General features: G+C 43.9%; 1 protein-coding gene across 2 annotated transcripts in view; it reads right to left on the reverse strand.

The window, feature by feature from the left end:
- matr3l1.1 (matrin 3-like 1.1) overlaps window positions 1-20165 on the reverse strand; it is a 37900-nt gene that overhangs the window by 10068 nt on the left and 7667 nt on the right. Inside the window, exons 2-11 of one of the 2 annotated variants that reach the window (XM_056295197.1) lie at window positions 18980-20021; window positions 17694-17755; window positions 7211-7249; window positions 6879-6955; window positions 6767-6798; window positions 6536-6658; window positions 4341-4466; window positions 4022-4138; window positions 2736-2860; window positions 201-472 (exon numbers count right to left, since the gene is read on the reverse strand). In XM_056295197.1, the coding sequence (XP_056151172.1) occupies window positions 201-472; window positions 2736-2860; window positions 4022-4138; window positions 4341-4466; window positions 6536-6658; window positions 6767-6798; window positions 6879-6955; window positions 7211-7249; window positions 17694-17755; window positions 18980-19984 (1978 nt within the window). In that variant the 5' untranslated portion in view covers window positions 19985-20021. The remainder of the gene's footprint in view (window positions 1-200; window positions 473-2735; window positions 2861-4021; window positions 4139-4340; window positions 4467-6535; window positions 6659-6766; window positions 6799-6878; window positions 6956-7210; window positions 7250-17693; window positions 17756-18979; window positions 20022-20165) is intronic. The other variant, XM_056295198.1, reaches the window with a different exon arrangement.

Genomic DNA, 20165 nt, shown 5'->3' on the forward strand with positions numbered 1-20165 from the left:
GGAATAGACCGCTATGCTACATGGATGCCCACCCATTTTCTTTATAACCTTTTTTCTCATAGCCTCTACCTCTAGTACAATGACTCAATTTCTTCTATGGGAACCAATGAAGTGTTTTTTCACTCTAAGAAACCAACAGGAGCACTCGTGTGTGTGTGTGTGTGTGTGTGTGTGTGTGTGTGGCTTGTGCGTGCACTTACTGGTTGGCTGTATTGTCTCTGGCGTGGCAGTCTTCTCCAGATACCTGCCCTCCCTGGAGCGAGAGCGTCCACTCCTGGAAGTTCTGCTACTGGAACTCGACCTGGTCCTCCTCTCATTCTCCCTCTTTATCTCCTTATCCTTCTCCTCCCTCTCTCTGCTCCTCCTCCTCTTGTACTGCCTGCTGTCTTTTCTTTCGCTCTGTGGGCTGCGGCTCTTTGACCTCTTTCTCGTGGAGCTTTCCTCTTGGTATTTCTTTGCTAATGACACACGCCTGGACAGCAGGGGGACAGCAAGAGTTTGACTCTCGTTAGTTTTCACTTCATAACTTTTCCCTTCCCCCAATTTTGAAAAAGGGATTCTCTAAAACTCTTGTCTTCTAAAATACTTCAGATAGTGCCTGAACCGTGCCCTCCATTTCTTACTCTTCTTGTTGCTCTGATCTCATCTTCTCAGCCCAAAATCCTTTTCCTAACTCTTCTCCATCACCCATGACCATTCTATCAGGCAGGACCGTCTTAAGAGCATTATAGGCCCCCGGCAGTGCACTGGGGCCCCTACCCACACAACCACTCACAGGAATAAAAATGTAAATGGTCAATAGAATTAAACATATATTTCTTGGTACTTCCAACAAAATCAGTGTTTAAACATTAAAAAACATAGTTATTAACATAGTTTAGTATAGTATATACTAAACATAGTACTTAGTACTAAACAGTTTAGTATAGTATAGTATTTATTTATTTATTGACAGCAAGTCACAACATACATAGATTAGCATGGGGCCCCTATACTCGTGGGGCCCCCAGGCAACTGCCCAGCATGCCCATGCATTAAGACGGCCCTGGTATCGGGACAGGTTTATTTTGACATTTGCCTTCTACAATGCTGCCACTAAACACAGAGTGGAGAAATTACATCACACAGAATGGAGGGCTCCCATTTCTCAATCCACCCGTAATTTCTTTACACCCTTCAGCATTTTCCTCTCGAGTGTTTTTCATGATGTAGTCTTGTCATGGCCTGTACAGGGTGATGGGTTGTTTGCTTAATACCAGCCAACAGAAACACATCCAACTTGCATTTATGATTTTTCAACTTCATTAAAGGTTTGTTTTGTTTTTTTTAAATTGCTTATCGTTTGGATGTAAAACAGTATTTTCTGCATGATCCCACATGGCATAACCTCCTCTGTCCATTATGACTACAACACTTTCAATGAACAAATCCCAAGACACAAATGGTCTCTGACAGAAACAAGAAATTAGAAGCCATCATAACATTATGTGCTCTTGCACATATAGTTATGATGGCCCTTGTCCATGACTTTCTTGTTCCAGTAGCCCATTTCTCATCATGTTCCCCTGGTTCCTCAACACCTGACGCAGACCTTGTTCACCCGGGCGACATCCGAGCCGGTATGACTCTATTCATGTTACTCTCACTCACATCCGAGGTAGCTGACTTGTATAGCATTAGGAGTCTAAGCCACAGACTCTTATGGAAGACTTGTTCCAGCCGGGGGTTTTAACCCCCGATCTCCAGCATAGAAAGCCGACGTTCTTACCAACTGAGCTATCCAGCTACAGTTTCTTTCCACGGGCTGTCATTCAAATGAAAGCTTAATACTGTCAAATAGGGGTGTCCGGGTAGCATAGCGGTCTAGTCCGTTGCCTACCAACACGTGGATCTCCAGTTCAAATCCCCGTGTTGCCTCCGGCTTGGTCGGGCGTCCCTACAGACACAATTGGCCGCATCTGTGGGTGGGAAGCCGGCTGTGGGTATGTGTACTGGTCGCTGCACTAGTGCCTCTTCTGGTCAGTCGGGGCGCCATTTCGGGGGGGGGGGGGGGGATAGCGTGATCCTCCCATGTACTACGTCCCCCTGGTGAAACTCCTCACTGCCAGGTGAAAAGAAGCGGCTGGTGACTCCACATGTATCGGAGGAAGCATGTGGTAGTCTGCAGCTCTCCTTGGGTCGGCAGAGGCGGGTGGAGCAGCAGCCAGGACGGTTCGGAAGAGTGGGGTAATTGGCCAAAAAGTGCAATTGGGGAGAAAAAGGAGGACAAATCCAAAAAAAATAAAAATAAAATAAAAACATATTGTCAAATAAATCCAATCATTTTGTATATACTGTACTGTACATTGTATGTATACTGGTATGCTCTGTCATGTCCATCTACTTCAGTCATGTATGTAAGTAACCAGCTCACATCTATTTCAGCATCTCTGACATATTCTCTGCACCACTGCACTTTATCACCTCTTACTTCGCCTGTATAAGTCAATCCTTGTGTATATATCTGAAGATTGTTGTGTTGTAGTGTTGTTATTCTGTTAAATACACTGAGAGAGCCACAAAACCGGAGTCCAATTCCATGTATGTGCAAACCTACATGGCCAATAAACATGATTCTGATTCTGAAGAGAAAATACCACTGTTGTTGCAACTAGACTAAATGTCAAAGAACTTGCAGAGGACAGACTATTAATATTTGTGTCTAACATTAATTGTTGATATGAAGTCAAACTTACATGAGACTGTTGTATTCTGCAGAGAAGGCCACCTTTATAACTTGTCCGTTCATTCTCAGCGTGTTGGATGAATAGTAGTCGACCAGCTTCTGAGCGTCTGCTTCATTTTTCATCTCTACAAAAGCCTGATAGAATAAGAGTCGATATTACATGGCATACTGCTAGACAAAGATCCAAGTTTTACACAGAACTATGGGATACACTGGTGGACTAGTGAAGCTTTTTCAAAGTCCTTCAATAACAAAACACAGACTCATGCCTCCTCTGCTACTCTGAACTCCCCATGGCAACCATATTTTTTTATTATTTTATATTCATCTCACCTACAACCCAGCCACCCAGGATGCACAAGTCAGTGCATCCTTAGTGCCGGTCCTAAGCCCGGATAAATGGGGAGGGTTGTGTCAGGAAGGGCATCCAGCGTAAAACCTTTGCCAAATCAAATATGCGGCTCATAAATCAGATTTCCATACCGGATCGGTCGAGGTCCGGGTTACCAACGACCACCACTTGTACGGTTGGCCAGCAGGGTGCTGGTGGAAACTATGCTATTGTTGGGCGAAGGAGAGGGGGAAGGCATGTCCAGAAGCAGTGGGAGAGGAGGAAGGGGTAAGAGTGTGGAGGTGAGAGTCAGAACTTTGAATGTTGGCAATATGACTGGTAAAGGGAGTGAACTGGCTCATATGATGGCAAAAAGGAAGGTAGCTGTGTGTGCAAGAGACCAGGTGGAAAGGGAATAAGGCCAGGAGCATCGGAGGTGGATTCAAACTCTTCTACCATGGTGCGGATGGGGGTAGGGGTAATTCTGAAGGAAGAGTATGTCAAGAGTGTGTCGGAGATGAGGAGTGTGTCGGACAGAGTCAGGCAGGGTATGACGTATGAGTATGAAGCTGGAAATTGAAGGTGCGATGATGAATGTTTTTTCCACTGCGTTACAGACTCAGCCTTATGTGGTACTACCAGGTGAGACACTGGGGCACCCTGATGATGAATGTTATCAGCACATATGCCCCACAAGTTGGGTGTGATAGAAGGATAGATAGAGAGATAGAGAAATTCTGGAGTGAGTTGGATAAAGTGATGGAGAATGTACCCAAGGAGGAGAGAGTGGTGACTGGAGCGGCCTTCAACGGGCATGTTGGTGAGGGGAATGGAGTTGATGAGGAGGTCATGGCTAGGTTTGTGCAGGTATCACCTGCACAAATTTCACTTGTCCTCCTTACTCGGTTTCAATGAGTGTTTTGTCAGTGTGCACTGAACTAGATTGAAGAGGAAAGAGCCCTGACCTGAGATGGCAGGAAGAGAGTGTAGAGCGGCAAGCCGAAGCGCTTGGTGATGCTGATGAGGTCAGACTGGCCGTCCTTTCCTGTAGGGGCCGGAGTGAATCTCAGCACCTGAGAACTCTGGGATAGAAACAGAAACACAACAGCTCTGGAAATCACAACTTTTTAGACAAATTACCGTCTTTTTTGACAACAACAGGGACTTGATGAAACTGAACGGCGTTGCAAATTGAGCTAAAATTTTCCACTCCATCACTTGGTGCGTGGGCTCATGGGTGATCTGCCTGATGTCGAACGCTGCTGTCTGGAAGAGAGCCCCTACCTGGAGGAAGTTAAAGGTCGAGGCGATGAAGACGACAACCTCTTCTCCTTTCACAGAGACAGGATTGCTGCTGTAGTACGTCACCAGGTCCTTAGCTTGGTCGCTGGAGCCCATCTCCACATACGCCTGACAGAAAAAACAAAAATAAAAGCCCTTATCAGAATGAGAAAGACTTGTATTGCCATGTGCATTACATGAAATAGGAATTTTGCTTGGTGTTGGCGTGATTAAGAATGCAAGAAAAGTAGTCAAATAAACCTATGGGATATATATATATTTTTTTTTCTTCTTTTTTTTCTTTTTATAGCTCAAAGTTGTTAAATGGCACAACAAGCTTGTTTCGTGCTCAATGCACTCATCAGCTGCCTACATGGTTACAGTAAATGTCCTTATTTATACCGGTTGCCTACTTTCTATATATATAATCAATATAGTGACCATCAAAATACATATATATTAGTGATGGTCACTGCCAGCTGTTTCCGGCTTCCACCTTCGTCAGAGTCGGCTTCGTGAGATCGATAACTGCTGTTTCTTCTCTTACTATCTTTTCTCTATATTCTGCCCTAACCTCTTCATTTGTCCGACTGATTTAGGTATTTTCTGTGCTTAGTTCATTTATCGCTAGATTCTCTAGTTTTCTTTCTCAGACGACTCTTGTGTTTAGTAAGCAGCCTCTTGTTTCTAGTTTGTTAACTAGCTTCGAGCTTTGCCTCGCTTAGCAGTTAGAAATTTATGTTTCGAAATATCTATATATAACAAATCAATGACACCTTCATCACAAACGGACACCCCCAACTGCAGCTGCCGTGTGAACGACTCATGCCCCCTCGAAAGAAAACGCCAGACGAAAGGTTATCTACCAAGCTACAGTGATGAGAAATGACAATGGCAAAATAGAGACATACGCCAGTCTAACAGAGGGAACATTCAAAAAGAGGTTTAATGTACACGTGGCTTTAGAAACGACCGTTTAAAGAATGCAACACCTTTAAGCCGTTATATTTGGTCATTGGCGGACATAAACATTAATTATTCAACCACCTGGAAAATCCTCTCAAAGAACAAAGCATATTCAACCAGTAGTAAAATGTGCAATCTATGCCTAACTGAAAAATATTTTATCATTTGCAAACCAGAGATGTCCACATTGAATAACAGGAATGTATTGGCCAGCAGTTGCAGACATAGATATAAGCACCTATTTTGTAATTATAAATAAATCATGCCAATAGACAAATACCATTAACCTTGTATGCAACCTCCCCCCCGACTAGACGGCTAGTGATCACATGTTTTTGAATTTTTGAAGCATGTGGTAGTCTGCAGCCCTCCCCGGGTTGGCATAGGGGGTGGCGCAGTGACCGGGATGGCTCAGAGAGCGGGGTGATTGGCCAGATACAATTGGGGAGAAAAGGGGGGGGGGGAGAAAAGATGTCATCAGAAAATGGCAAATGTTGCTAAATGTGCTGTATGTCTGCAAACTTGATTTTGAATTTAATAGTTCTGCATTATTTGACTTGTTATTTGCACTAATAGATATCAGTGGTCAGGTCAGCAAAATTATACATAGGATCTTTAAGTATGAGGAAGGTTTCAGGCTCACCCCAACTTTGATCAGAATATTTTTTATTCACTCGTTTTTCTATGTAAACAGTTTGCAAACACAAAATAAATGCCGTCTTTCTGGCAGTTGGACAGCTGTCACACATCAGATGGAAGAAGTGTCGCAAAACCTCCACTTGAGAGAAATAGTACAAATTGGTTTTCCATTTCTGGACAGCCTTTGAATGACCAAATTAATACCAGAATACTTTTTTCTTTTTTTTACAGAAATATGATTATTCATGCTAAGACCTTATCGTGCTATAGTTATCAAAAAAACCTGTTTACCTGGTAATATCTTATTCAGACCACTATCTTAATGAGGCTATTATCAGAACTTTGGCCATTGAAAGTACTAGAAAAGGTAGATTCTATATCCCAACATGTAACAATAAATCAACCTGAAACTCACTGACACGTGGAGGGTTGATACCAAGAGAATCAGAATATTGAGATTATAAAATAAATGACAAGACATTTCAACATAATCTTGATCACACTGTTTCTTTAGCATATAAATTAAATGTGGGTGTGTCTGGAATGGGCATTAAAAACACAGTGCAACATAGCAGAAAATGAATTTATCTTACCAAAGAAGGAAACATGATGACTTTTACCATTTTCCCAAATGGTTCAATCAATGACTTCAGAAACTTCTCATCAAGAGTCTGAGCTGAAAACTTCACACAAACCACTTTGCTGTTCGCAGTAGGCTGAGAAAACAATATTATAAACACAGATTTCAGTTTTGATTAGAGTTAGACACCTTCAGTACATACAAGAACCATCATACAGCCTCACCTATAAAAGCAACTCATTACCTTTTTAGGGCCGCTTTTATTTGGTTGTTGGTCTGTGGGGGAAAAAATAAAAAGTTAGCGCAGCAATACTTGGCATACGGACATGAAAACAATATATTCCAATAAAGTTTACATCGGCCTTTCTTGGTTTCCTGGGGGCACATAGATGATGTTCCTTCATCCTGTAGCTTCTCTGGCTCCTCATTCCCCCTTTAATGACAAGGCAACTTTTATTTAGACATCCAGTTAAGACTTATCAATTAAAGACATGCCAGCTAAGGTGCAGTCAAAGTGTACACATGATTTATGTTTCATCCAGGACCATAACAATGGAGTTAAGAAAAGATAAAAACTTTAGAGGTTCAATATCGCTGATGCAAAGCACAACGTTACACTGAGAAAATTTTGTGCATCACAATTCATCGGGATGTAAAGATTAAACATTTAGGACGCCAAGGCACCGACCTCTTAATGGTCTCCAGACGACAGTCCCAATCAGGATAGCTTAAGAAAACACACAGGCAGACGACAGAACAAAACAATATTTTAAAAGAGAAAAAAAAATAGAAAAAAATACTTAAGAGAGCTATCAAGCAAAATGAAAGTCAGTTTCTGTATTTCTCCACCAGTTATATTTTCATAATTCGCTGCTCGCTTTAATGCATCTAATTCATTACCAGACACTTGCCTATCACCCACGATATTACCACATGTAATGCCACATTTGATACTTTACATTGTCCTGTTTATTATACGTTATCCCTTGCAGAATAATTTTTGATTCTGTTTTAGGAGGAACTTCAGTGAAATTTAGAGTAGGGGTGCTCCGATTAGGGTTTTTGGGGCTGATCAGCAGAATCAGAATCGGTCGATCGCCAATCACAGGGTGGGTGGGTGGGGGGATTGGGGCCTTCCATTTAAAGTGTTGCATTTATTTACTATTTATAGCAATAAAAGTACCTATTCTTAACAGCACTGCAAAAATATAATTAAGAGCTGAGAAAGTATTATAGCGAATTCGGGGGGGGGGCAGCCCAGGAACCGCCGCAGCCAGGACGCGAACCTGAGTCTCCCGCGCCATGGTGCCTGCGCTAACAAGTCTACTAAAGGATCCAAGAGCCAGCGAGTCTATTCATCCGTGATCGCACTTTAATGGCTCACAGCAGCTGCTTGGTCCATAACCTAGAAATCACAAGCCCCCACTTCCGCTTATGAGGTAGTCAAACAAAAAAAAAAGAAAGCAAAGATGGCGTCCCACACAGAACTCATACAGACAGCGACAATTGCTGAACTCTCAGCGGAAAAGACCTCTAATGGCCTGCCCAGGCTACTGCCCTACATATGCTTACACTCGCGCCTTCTTTTATACTTATCTTTAGCTTTTAGTCTTCATCTGTATATATCTTCCTATGTTTGCCTCATTTTTGTCTATGTCTGTCTTGCACTGTTTGACGAAAACGCAGCCTTCATTTAGTTTTTGACACGTGCCAGCACATTGATTTTAATGACAATAAATTAAATTGAATTGAAAATACAGGGCCTTCCTAAATTTAGGCCTACTACAACAGGCCTACTAAACATGTAGCTGTGGCTTGAGTGTGTCTGGGAAATATCGGTCTTTATACCTTTTTATTAACAAAAATGCAAATATTAGGTCCATTTTATGCATTTTCGTAGATCAGGCTATTTGCATTTTTGTAGCCTATCTTAATAAATTGCACAACTCTTAAAAGGGCTTATTTTAAAAGCAAAGTTAAGATTAATTTTAAGAAAATGGCACACAGCATTCCTTTTACCAATAGCGTACTTAATCATTTGGCCTACATATTGCGTCCTGGGTATGACGTTAAACTGCAACTGTCGGGTCGTTGGCGACTAAACCAGCACCCCCACTTCAACCCTTGGGTTGTTGTGAGGAGAGTGGGTGGACACCCAGCAGGACTAAAAACAAAACCTGTCAAAGGGTGGATGAGTTCCTCTGTGAACCAATGGCCATGCATACCTGGAGAGGAGATAGGGACCACCAGGTACTTCCCCTATTGAAACACAATGATGACTCAACCAAACTCTATCACCATACCAGGCCGGTCGAGGCCCAGGTTAACAACAGCCACGTCCTTCACCAACCTTATGAGTGTAGTGGAGGGGGGAGAGCTGCGATGGATAGGGAACGGTGGAGGAGACTTGTTGAGGCATCAGCTGTGCTCCTATGACCTCCATAGGTTATGGAACTGATGATGATGATGTACTTATTTTTTATCAGGCATAACAGAAATATTTACGTAGTATGTGTAGTATCCTAACATTTAAACTGTTATTTCCTAATGATATGGCTTATTACTGAAGATCCACTAGGCGGCGATCTTGTTCAGAGTGTATGTTCTGTAACCGTAGAAGAGAGTTATCGGCGTTGATACAACGTTAGACATGTGAATGTAACGTGTAAGACTGGCCCAGTAGTTGAATACTTTGGAGTCAGGAGTACGCTACCGGGGAATATTTAAAATGACCGACGAGCCATCTCCCTGCAGCTATATCAGAGATGCTTCGCTGTGACAATACTCCCTTGGCCACAACGAGCTGGAGTGTATGCACCATACAGGGTAGGCTGGGTAAATCCACATCCTTCATGGCCTTTGCCATGTTCTTAGCGTTATCCCTTAGAATAGTGTGTACCTTTTCTCTCGGGATTCCCCAGGATCAGAACATGTCAATGAATGCAACAGCCAGGGCCCCCGCTCTGACCCTGTGAATTCTTGACAATAAAGAACAACGTTGTGTTGTTTGAAGTTTTGATCAATAAAGTGCGCGGTTAAGCTTAACAGGGACACGAGACATGCACTCGAACTCCAGATGTAACTTGTAAAACCAACTGATGTGACGTTGTCCTTTAAAATGCTGTCAATATGTGTACACAGTTTGGTATAACTGGGCTAGGCATACGTCTATTAAATGTTTATGCCCTTGAAGGATATAGCGCGGACCCAAGTAGGTAATAAGTCATTGGAACCCTTCACCTTCCACTACAGAAAGAGGCTGCCGATCAAGGCCAATTAATTCCATCATTGGCTGATATTTCGCTGCTATAGGGTTCCCGCCGTTTAAATGTCTCCCTGACAACTGAATGTTGCAAGCTTAGCCTTGCCCCTTTAAGGAGGGGGCTTTGTGGCTAATCCGTGGGGGTGACGTAGACGCAGGGAGCCGTGTGTGTATGCTGTTTTTCCACAGTATAGCAGTGTGCCAACAGATAGGAAGGTTGCCACCTTTATCAAGTGATGATTTTTAATGCATCAGAGGGAAGCCGTGTGTTAGACTGTACTGCAGTGCTGAAATAAAGTGCCCCGTTCTCCACCGCAGAGTTGGTCCGGACTCTGGGATGTGTTACCAGCTACAAGCCAGGCTAAGAGAAAAAGACTAGTGAGACACCAGAGGATTCCAACTACGGTTCGGAGCCGCGAAGCTAGAGAGGTAACACGAGTGATGGAAGACGGAGTTGCTAAAGGGTTAACTCACTTTACTGATTTTGCGCTGGCTTGCCTTTCATACTCACCGTATTCTTTGACGTGATGAATTGTCTAACGAGGTTCGTGGTACTAAAATGTTGCGGTCCACCACGAGGGATTTCTGCTTCACACACATAGCGATTTTATTGTCTTTTTCAGACACCTCGTAGACTTGCCAGACTGGTGAAGCCATTTTAGCGAGTTTCTTTTGCCACGCAGAGAAATGTCTATTTTGCGTCATCTGATCAGCTGTTCTGATCAGCCTATAGATCACAGCATCCCTAAGTTAAAGTTTATCTTGTTGCCTGTCGCATCCATATCCATGATCATTATACCAACTCAGGGATAGTTTCATTTCATTATTATTTATTCCACTCATGGTAATGCATAGCTCCAGAGAGAAACAAGCAATTCATGACCAAACACAACTCAATTTACACATTCCATGATTGAAAAGTTGTCTCAACACTTGTCAAAGAGCAATGACTCTGGCCCTTAAAGTGATACTGACATCAAAATCTGAAAATTCCTATTGATAGGCTATGTTCCGAGTTGGAGTGACCACGGAGAAAGGCCAAAACAGCGCGTCTGCGGCCACTCGAGAGAGATCTGTGATTGACTGTAGATGGTGTCCAACGTCAAATTCTTCTTCTTCTTCTATTTAACGGCGGGTGGCAACTAGCGTTTAAGGTGCATTACCGCCACCCACTATGCTGCAGTGTGGGCCAGAGTATTAAAGGATGAAAGGCAGCAGAGAAGAAAAAAACTAATAATAATAAATAATAATAGCGCTAGATCCTCTTCATTATGCCAATTTCTTTTAATAACACAAACAATGGTTTACATTTATCCCCCTCAATACTGAATACATTAAGGTTAAATACTCCCATCCCAAATGTCTCGAATTCCTTCTTCAGTTTTTCTCTGTGTTGAGTATTTCTGGCAGTGACAAATAACATGCTCAAACATCTCATTACATTGAGAACCATGTTGCATTTTTATGTATATTATTAATATGATCCCTCCAGGTCAGCTTTGTGTTAAATGAAATCCCCAGAAACCGAAAAGTCTACTTGCTCTAAGTGTTCCCTGTACAGCTTTACACCTGCTTCCCTTATTTTCCTCCTACTAAACACCACAACCTTTGTCTTTTCTACAGAAAACTTAAATCCCCATGTGTGTGACCATTTCTCAACCACCAAAATCACTTCTTGAATCTTCCTTCTAAGTAGTACTAAATTCTTCCCGTCTCATCTCATTTCAGCCGCTTGTATCTGCGATCTCACCCTTTCGGTCACTACCCAAAGCTCATGACCATATATGAGGATTGGAACGAAGATTGACTGGTAAATTGAGAGCTTTGCCTTCCGGCTCAGCTCCTTCTTCGCCACAACAGTCCGGTACAACGTCCACATCACTACTGATGCTGCACCAACCCACCTGTCAATCTCCTGCTCCATCCTACCCTCACTCGTGAACAAGACCCCGAGATACTTGAACTCCTTCACTTGAGGCAACAACTCATCCCCAACCCGGAGGGAGCAATCCATTATTTTCCGATAGAGAACCATGGCCTCAGACTTGGAGGTGCCCACTCTCATCCCAGCCATTTCACACTCAGCTGCAAACTCCCCAGTGCGTGCTGGAGGTCGCGTTCTGATGAAGCCAACAAAACCACATAATCTGCAAAGAGCAGAGATGCAATTCTGAGGTTCCCAAAACGGACACACTCCTCACCTTGGTTGCGCCTTGAGATCCTGTCCATGAATATCACAAACAGAATCGGAGACAAGGGACAACCTTGGCGGAGTCTGACACCCACTGAAAACGTGTTTGACTTTGTGCCAAGAATGTGGACACAGCTCTCACTTTGGTTATACAAGGACCAGATGGCTTGTAGCAACTGCCCCGGTACCCCTTACTCCCGCAGTACCCCCCACAGAGTGCCCCGTGGTACACGGTTGTAAGCCTTCTCCAAGTCCACAAAACACATGTAGACCGGCTGGTCAAACTCCCATGTTCCCCTCAGCACTTCCGCAAGGGTAAAGAGTTGGTCTATTGTTCCATGGTCAGGATGGAATCCGCATTGTTCCTCCTGAATCTGAGGTTCGACAATCGGTTGGAGCCTCCTTTCGAGCACCCTAGAGTAGACTTTACCAGGGAGGCTGCGCAATGTGATGCCCCCATAATTGGAGCACACCCTCCGGGTCCCCTTTTTGAATATGGGAACCACCACCCCCAGTCTGCCACTCCACAGGTAGTCCCCAACTTCCATGCGACACTGAAGAGGCGTGTCAGCCAAGACAGCTCAACAATGTCCAGAGCCTTCAGCATCTCAGGGCGAATCTCATCCACACCCGGCACCTTGCCACCGGGTGCCTTAAATTCTCCCCCCTCTTCCATAAAGCCCCATCATAAGCAAACAGTGACTTCCAATGTCGTAATATATATCAGAAATACATCATTAATCATAATAGAAAAAAGGATTACGGCTGATAGCATTGCCCTGAGGAGTTCGTTATCTACCCTGTATTTATTAGATAATGCTGTCCCAATTGTGCCAGTGGATACGTAGACACCAGTCAATTTGCATATAGGTGTGTCCATAGGGAGATGCTAGAAAAAACCACGGAGAAGCTGTTCTTTTAACCCCCCTCCTGCTAGCTACTTGGCTCAAGTTTGTGATACTTTGCTGAGACTACCTATCTATCTACTACTACTACTTTCGGCTGCTCCGTTGCGGGTCGCCACAGCGGATCATCCGTTTCCATCTCTTCCCATCTTCTGCGTCTTCCTGTCACACCAGCCATCTGCATGTCTTCCCTCACCACATCCATAAACCTCTTTGGCCTTCCTCTTATTCCTCATATTCAGTATCCTTTTCCCAATATACCCAGCATCTCTCCTCCACACATGTCCAAGCCATCTCAATCTTGCCTCACTTGCTTTGTCTCCAAACCGTCCAACTTGAGCGGGTCCCTCTAATAAACTTGTTCCTAATCCTGTCCTTCTAGTTACTCCCAATGCAATTCTTAACATCTTCAACTCTGCCACCTCCATCTCCTGTCTTTTCGTCAGTGCCACTGTCTCCAAACCATATACCATAGCTGGTCTCAAAACCATCTTGTAAACCTTCCCTTGAATTCTTTCTGGTACCCTTCTGTCGCAAATCACTCCTGACACTCTTCTCTACCCACTCCACCCTGCCTGCACTCTCTTCTTCACCTCTCTACTGCACTCCCCATTACTTTGGACAGTTGACCCCAAGCATTTAAACTCATATGCCATCGTCACCTCCACTCCTTGCATCCTGACCATTCCACTGTCCTCCCTCTCATTTATGCATAGGTATTCCATCTTGTTCCTACTGGCTTTCATTCCTCTTCTCTCCGGTGCATACCTCCACCTCTCCAGGCTCTCCTCAGCCTGCACCCTACTCTTGCTACAGATCACAATGTCATCCGCGAACGTCATCGTCCATGGAGACTCCTGCCTGATCTTGTCCGTCAACCTGTCCATCACCATTGCAAACAAGAAAGGGCTCAGAGCCGATCCTTGATCTAATCCCACCTCCACCTTGAACCCATCTGTCATTCCAAGCCGCACACCTCACCATTGTCACACTTCCCTCATACATATCTGCACCATCTCTACATACTTCTCTGCAACTCCCGACTTCTTCATACAATACCACACCTCCTCTCTCGGCACCCTATCATATGCTTTCTCTAAATCTACAAAGACACAATGCAACTCTTTCTGACCTTTTCTATACTTCTCCATCAACATTCTCAAAGCAAACATCGCATCTGTGGTGCTCTTTCGTGGCATGCAACCATACTGCTGCTTGCTAATCATCACCTCTCCTCTTAACCTTGCTTCTATTACTCTTTCCCAAATTTTCATGCTGTGGCTGATCAACTTTATACCTCTGTAGTTGCTACAGTTCTGCACATCGCCCTTGTTATTGAAAATCGGTACCAGTAGTAGCTTCTTCTCCACTCCTCAGGCATCCTCTCACTTTCCAAGGTTGTGTTAAACAATCTAGTTAAAAACCCCACTGCCATTTCTCCTAAACATCTCCATGCCTCCACAGGGTACTCTTTCATCTGACCAACAGCCTTTCCACTCTTCATCCTCTTCATAGCGGCCCTCACTTCCTCCTTGCTAATCCACTGAACTTCCTGATTCACTATCCTCCTACACTCTCCAACCTCTCTCTCTCTCTCCTCTCTCTCTCTCTCTCTCTCCTCTCTCTCTCTCTCTCCTCTCTCTCTCTCTCTCTCTCTCTCTCTCTCTCTCTCTCTCTCTCTCTCTCTCTCTTCTCTCTCTCTCTCTCTCTCCTCTCTCTCTCTCTCTCTCTCTCTCTCTCTCTCTCTCTCTCTCTCTCCTCTCTCTCTCTCTCTCTCATTTTCTTCATTCATCAGCCCCTGAAAGTACTCCTTCCACCTTTCTCAGCACACTCTCCTCGCTTGTCAGCACATTTCCATCTCTATCCTTGATCTCTCTAACTTGCTGCACATCCTTCACAGCTCGGTCCCTCTGTCTAGCCAATCGGTACAAGTCCTTTTCTCCTTCCTTAGTGTCTAACTTGTCATACAACTCACCATACGCCTTTTCCGTTGCCACCTCTCTTCATTTTACGCTGCATCTCCTTGTACTCCTGTCTACTTTCTTCATCTCTCTGACTATCCCACTTCTTCTTTGTCAACCTCTTCCTCTGTATGCTTTGCTGTACTTCCCCCATTCCACCACCAAGTCTCCTTGTCTTCCTTCCTCTGCCCTGATGACACACCAAGTGCCTTCCTAGCTGTCTCCCTCACTATTTCTGCAGTGGTTTTCCAGCCATCTGGCAACTCTTCATTACCACCCAGTGCCTGTCTTAACTCCTGCCTGAACTCCACACATCAGTCTTCCTTCTTCAACTTCCGCCATTTGATCTTCGGCTGTGTATTCAATCGCTTCCTCTTCTTGGTCTCCAAAGTCATCCTACAGACCACCATCCGATGCTGCCTAGCTACGTTCTGCCCTGTCACCACCTTGCAGTCTCCAATCCCTTTCAGATCGCACCTCCTACATAAGATATAGTCCACCTGTGTGCACTTTCCTCCACTATTGTACGTCACCCTGTGTTCCTCCCTCTTCTTGAAATATGTATTCACCACAGCCATTTCCATCCTTTTCGCAAAATCCACCACCATCTGTCCTTCCACATTCCTCTCCTTGACTCAATACATACCCATCACCTCCTCATCACCTCTGTTCCCTTCACCAACATGTCCATGAAGTCTGCTCCAATCACCACTCTCTCCTCCTTGGGTACCCTCTCCACCACGTCGCCCAACTCACTGCAGAATTCTTGTTTCTCTTCCATCTCACACCCAACTTGCGGGGCATATGTGCTGATAACATTCAGCAATACACCTTCGATTTCCACCTTCATACTCAGCACTCTGTCTGACACTCTCTTCACCTCCAGCACACTCTTGACATACTCTTCCTTCAGAATTACCCCTACCCTATTTCTCCTCCCATTCGCACCATGGTAGGAGAGTTTGAACCCACCTCCGATACTCCTGGCCTTACTCCCCGTCCACCTGGTCTCTTGCACACAGTATGCCTACCTTTCTTCTTTCCATCATATCAGCCAGCTCTCTCCCTTTACCTTTCATAATGGCAACATTCAAAGTTCCAACTCTCACCTCCTCACGCCTACCTTTCCTCCTCTCTAGCTGCCTCTGGAAATGCCTTCCCCCTCTTCTTCTCCTATCTGTCTATCTATCTACTTATCTATCATCTATCTAACAGTTATTTATATCACCGAATCCTCATCCTCGAAACTGTAATCCTCGCAGAGGATCTCCCTCTCGCTATCTGATGCTTTTTTAAATAACAAGTGACGAGCGGTACTGAGCCCCACCGACCCAGGAAGACAGTAGCCAATTGCTTTGAATTCTTAAAACCACACCTATTTTCGGTTGTGTTTCAAACTCCCAATGTTAAAAAATGTGTTCAGAAAGGGCATATCAGTCTCTCTTTAAAGACCCATGGAAATGGTATTATGAGCATCGCGAGTTTCCTTAATCTGACGTGTTTCCGGATGAAAACACCATTAGGCAGGTACTTTACGAGAGGAGGCGCCCGATTTGAGTGACACCCGAAAGTCAGCGCGCACGCTTTTTGAAAATTTAAAAATTTTTGGAAGGAATTAGGGGTGAAATGACGGTCGCACAAGCGCGAGCTGTCAAACACCCCAGATTCCCCGAAATGCGTAAACTCAAGCCATTTCTGCCGCAGCCACTGAGTTTTGGGGAAGGGAAATAGTGTTTTGCTTAAGGTCCAACCGAAAACACAGCGTCCCATGGCGATCGGTGAGAGTGAAGGTCATGACCGCGCCTTTACGTTACAGTTTTCACAAAGTGGTGTGGGGGGCGGGCATCTAAATGACCATTGTCATATTTTATTGGATGAGCTTTTTTAGGGTACGCTCCCGAGTGCAGATTTGAGTCTCTCACAGGCAAGCAAGCATTTTCAAGGAAAAGAAAGAATGGATTTTTCTCCATAGAATTTCAGGCCAATTATTTTTTGTCAAATATTTGGCATGATTTGATATAAAGATGCATATTAGGTGCTAAAAAAAGGTATAACACAATGAAAAACACTTTTAATTTCATGAGGTCTTTAACCGCCTTATTTTTATTTCCTTGGTTATCTGGCAAGTCAAGTTAAATGTATTCTTGCTCCAATTGTAGGTTACTTCTAATAAGTGTATCAACTAAGAGCCAAAAAAAATGGGAATGTTAATTACACTGTCTACAAAAGGTGGCCACTGAGCCTCATACAAGAACATTCTCTCAAGTTTCTTTTACATTTGTCTTAAATGTGTTGTTATGACAAGTGCAATGGGGAAATAAATGTCAGATTTTGAATTTTTTTCCTCCTAAACGCCAATTCCCTATTCTCCTAAGGTCCCACCATGGCACATTGTTTTAAAAAAATGGAATGGGCCTTCAATTACACATAGTTAACACCTTAGGGAGATCACATAGGGTAAGCTGATTTTGAGAGTTGGGTGCAAAAACATAAATAAGTTTACTAAATAACATTTAAAAAAAAGATTTGTATGAAATCTAAACAGCTAATCAGGTGATACCATTACAGGTCTGCATTCCTCTTAATTGAGGAACGCAGTTTCTTGTTATTTAAATACAGATCTGTGCATACAAATGGTTCTTCTATTTTGCTCATTGTATTAACTGCCAAGTCTAGTACTGCAGAGCTTTCCAAACGATTCCTCATAGTGCTGACATTTATCAAATGCAGCAGCAGTTCTACAACAGTGTAGAAAGTGGGGATGATGGCTGTATCTGTTTAAAGGAAAAAAACAGACAGCCCAGTTTCTACAATGGGAAGCATGCTGGGTGATTAACAGTGCCATAACTTACCGTTGGAGCAGGTTGAGCTGTCCATCTGCATGCTGAGTCCCATTGATATGTTTAATCCAAAACTGTAAATAAAAGTCATGGGATGACATTCAAGTCACTTTACTGCTGGCTGGTTTGTTTATCAGATTCATCAAATTCAAACTCTGAAACCAATGGCCCTGTAGTTTGTCCATTTGCATTGAAATTTGAACACTTGTAATTCACCGAAATCTAATCTAATTTGAATACTTACAGAGGAATAATGGAATCGCCGATTAAGGATAGACTGCCAATAGTTTTTTAATTTATCTTTAGTTATTAGAAATTTTTTTTCTAATTTAGTTACCCATTCACACCTGTCAGTAACGGAAAATGAATTAGCAGGTTGTGATAGTTTTTTGCAGTCTAAAATTGTGTCTGTTCCATGCAATCAGTATGGAATTGCTCAGAAACCCATTTGTACTATGCCACTCGGGCTTTATTGCAGAAGTAGTTTGTCCTTCTTTTTATTCTTTTAGGACAGCTCACGCTGGATGTGAAACCTCAGCTGCACTTCACCACATTTTGAAACTTGCCACATTGATGAGCTGTGATTTTCATTCATGCTGAGTTCAATGCTTACTTCTTTCAATCGCTGTACTTATAGGTTACTTAACAGGTGAATCTGTATTTAAGCTATTCGACTTACTTGAAATGCAGGAAACTGTTTATTTTATCAAAGACTGTCCTTCTCCTCATCATGATCTCACCACATCATCCTTTCTGCTTGTTTCTTGATGATCTTATTCTCCCTATCCCTTTCTTTTAGCTGTTCTTTTGACAATTTCTTTTCCCCGGTACCTGGACATGAGCCGGACAATGATGAAATATGAAGGTTGAATAGCCAAATTTAGCAAACCTGCTAACTTTTTGTGGCACTGTTCTCTTCAATGACATTGTTGAGGCTTATATGAGGTCCACAGTGGACTGAAGAACAGTGATTGTCCTGCTTGAATCAGCAAACATTGTCAAGTAAATGGGCAAAGGGGTATGTCAAACCCTAAAAAAATTCAAGTATTTTAAAACCTACAAAATATCTCAAGAGAAACTGGCCTTCTGCTTGAGACAAAGCCAGTTTTCAATTCAATCACACCAACAACTTACCTGTTTTCATCCTGCACCCAGATGCCATGTGATGAGCTTTAAAAAGACCAAGGAGTGAGGAAAAGTAGTGTGACACCCCCTCCCCCATCAAAAGCTTAAATTCCCTCAAGACTGTGTAAGACTGCAGGGAGAGTCAAGATGGAGTACAGATGGAGGTTACCTACCTTCTCTGAGAGAGCAGTTATATCGCACAATGCGCATGAGTACGGGTATGTTACTGGCGTCGTGCCGAGGAAGTCAAGTGCCGCTTTCAAGGACGGCAACTGGACGTTGGTGCTGAGCCTTCTTTTGCTGCTGGTGCGGGAAGCATCTGGCTCACAATGATCCACCTGACCTTCAGAGCGGTGGTCTTTAGCAGGACGCGCCGACCGGTAATCAACTGACCCAGGCTTAGGAGCAAGAGATGGGGGATTTCTGCCTCTGTCCCCCGCAGACCTGGAGCTGTGGGAAGATCTGCTGTACCCGGATATGGGGCTACTGTTTGTCCTTTTCTTACCATGCTCAGTGGGCCTCTCCTGATGGTCATAGTCCACTTTGTAGCTGGACGATGATGATGATGATGGTGGTGGTGGTGGCGCCTCTGTGCTAGAGAGGGCTTGGTAGGTGATGAAGCCAGTCTGCCGAGGGTTCCCCCAGCGGTCCTGCCAATCCTGAACTTGCTCAGGTGGAAGGGGCTTGGGCGTTACGTAGGCATGTGCTAGCGGATACTGCACAGGCTGGTTTCGAATTCGTTCCCAATCACTGGAGCAGCTCGCAGCAGGTGGGTGAGATGGACCAGGAAGATGAGAGGAGGATTGAGTTGAAGAGTAATGCTTTTCCTTTTCCTTCTTGTCTTTGATCTCTTTAAGTAGTTGTGGTAGGGACTCGAGGGTGAGGGCATCCTCAGGAAGCTCAGCCAATAGAGAGAGGTCACTGGGTTCAAGCCCACAGCTGCTGAGGATGCTGAGATCACTCGCTGACCTTTGTATAGAGTAAGAAGGCTCCACAGAGGCTCTGGAAGATGAAGGTAATGGGTAAGAGGAGGATGAAGACAAATGAGAAGATGGCTTCAGCGGTTCCCTGTAAAAACTGTAGTCTCTTGAGGGTCGGTGGTCAGACGAAGTGTGGGTTCCAAGATCAGGCTGGAAGTCTCCAGCTGGTGGTTGAAGTCTTCTATAGTTCTGAGACATGATGGAAGGTAGCTAGAATAAACAAGCTGGATGTTTCCTGTAGATAGGGTTTGTTAGGGAAGATAAGAGTTGTAAAAATGGCTTGAAGAGCAACGGTATCAATTTTGCCACTGTGGAATTTGATGACTGGGTATATCCTATGATTTCAAAATATTCGGCCATGTCACTGAAAATATGACAC

Source organism: Lampris incognitus, chromosome 1 (genome assembly GCF_029633865.1).
Source record: "Lampris incognitus isolate fLamInc1 chromosome 1, fLamInc1.hap2, whole genome shotgun sequence".
Classification (NCBI taxonomy): Eukaryota; Metazoa; Chordata; class Actinopteri; order Lampriformes; family Lampridae; genus Lampris; species Lampris incognitus.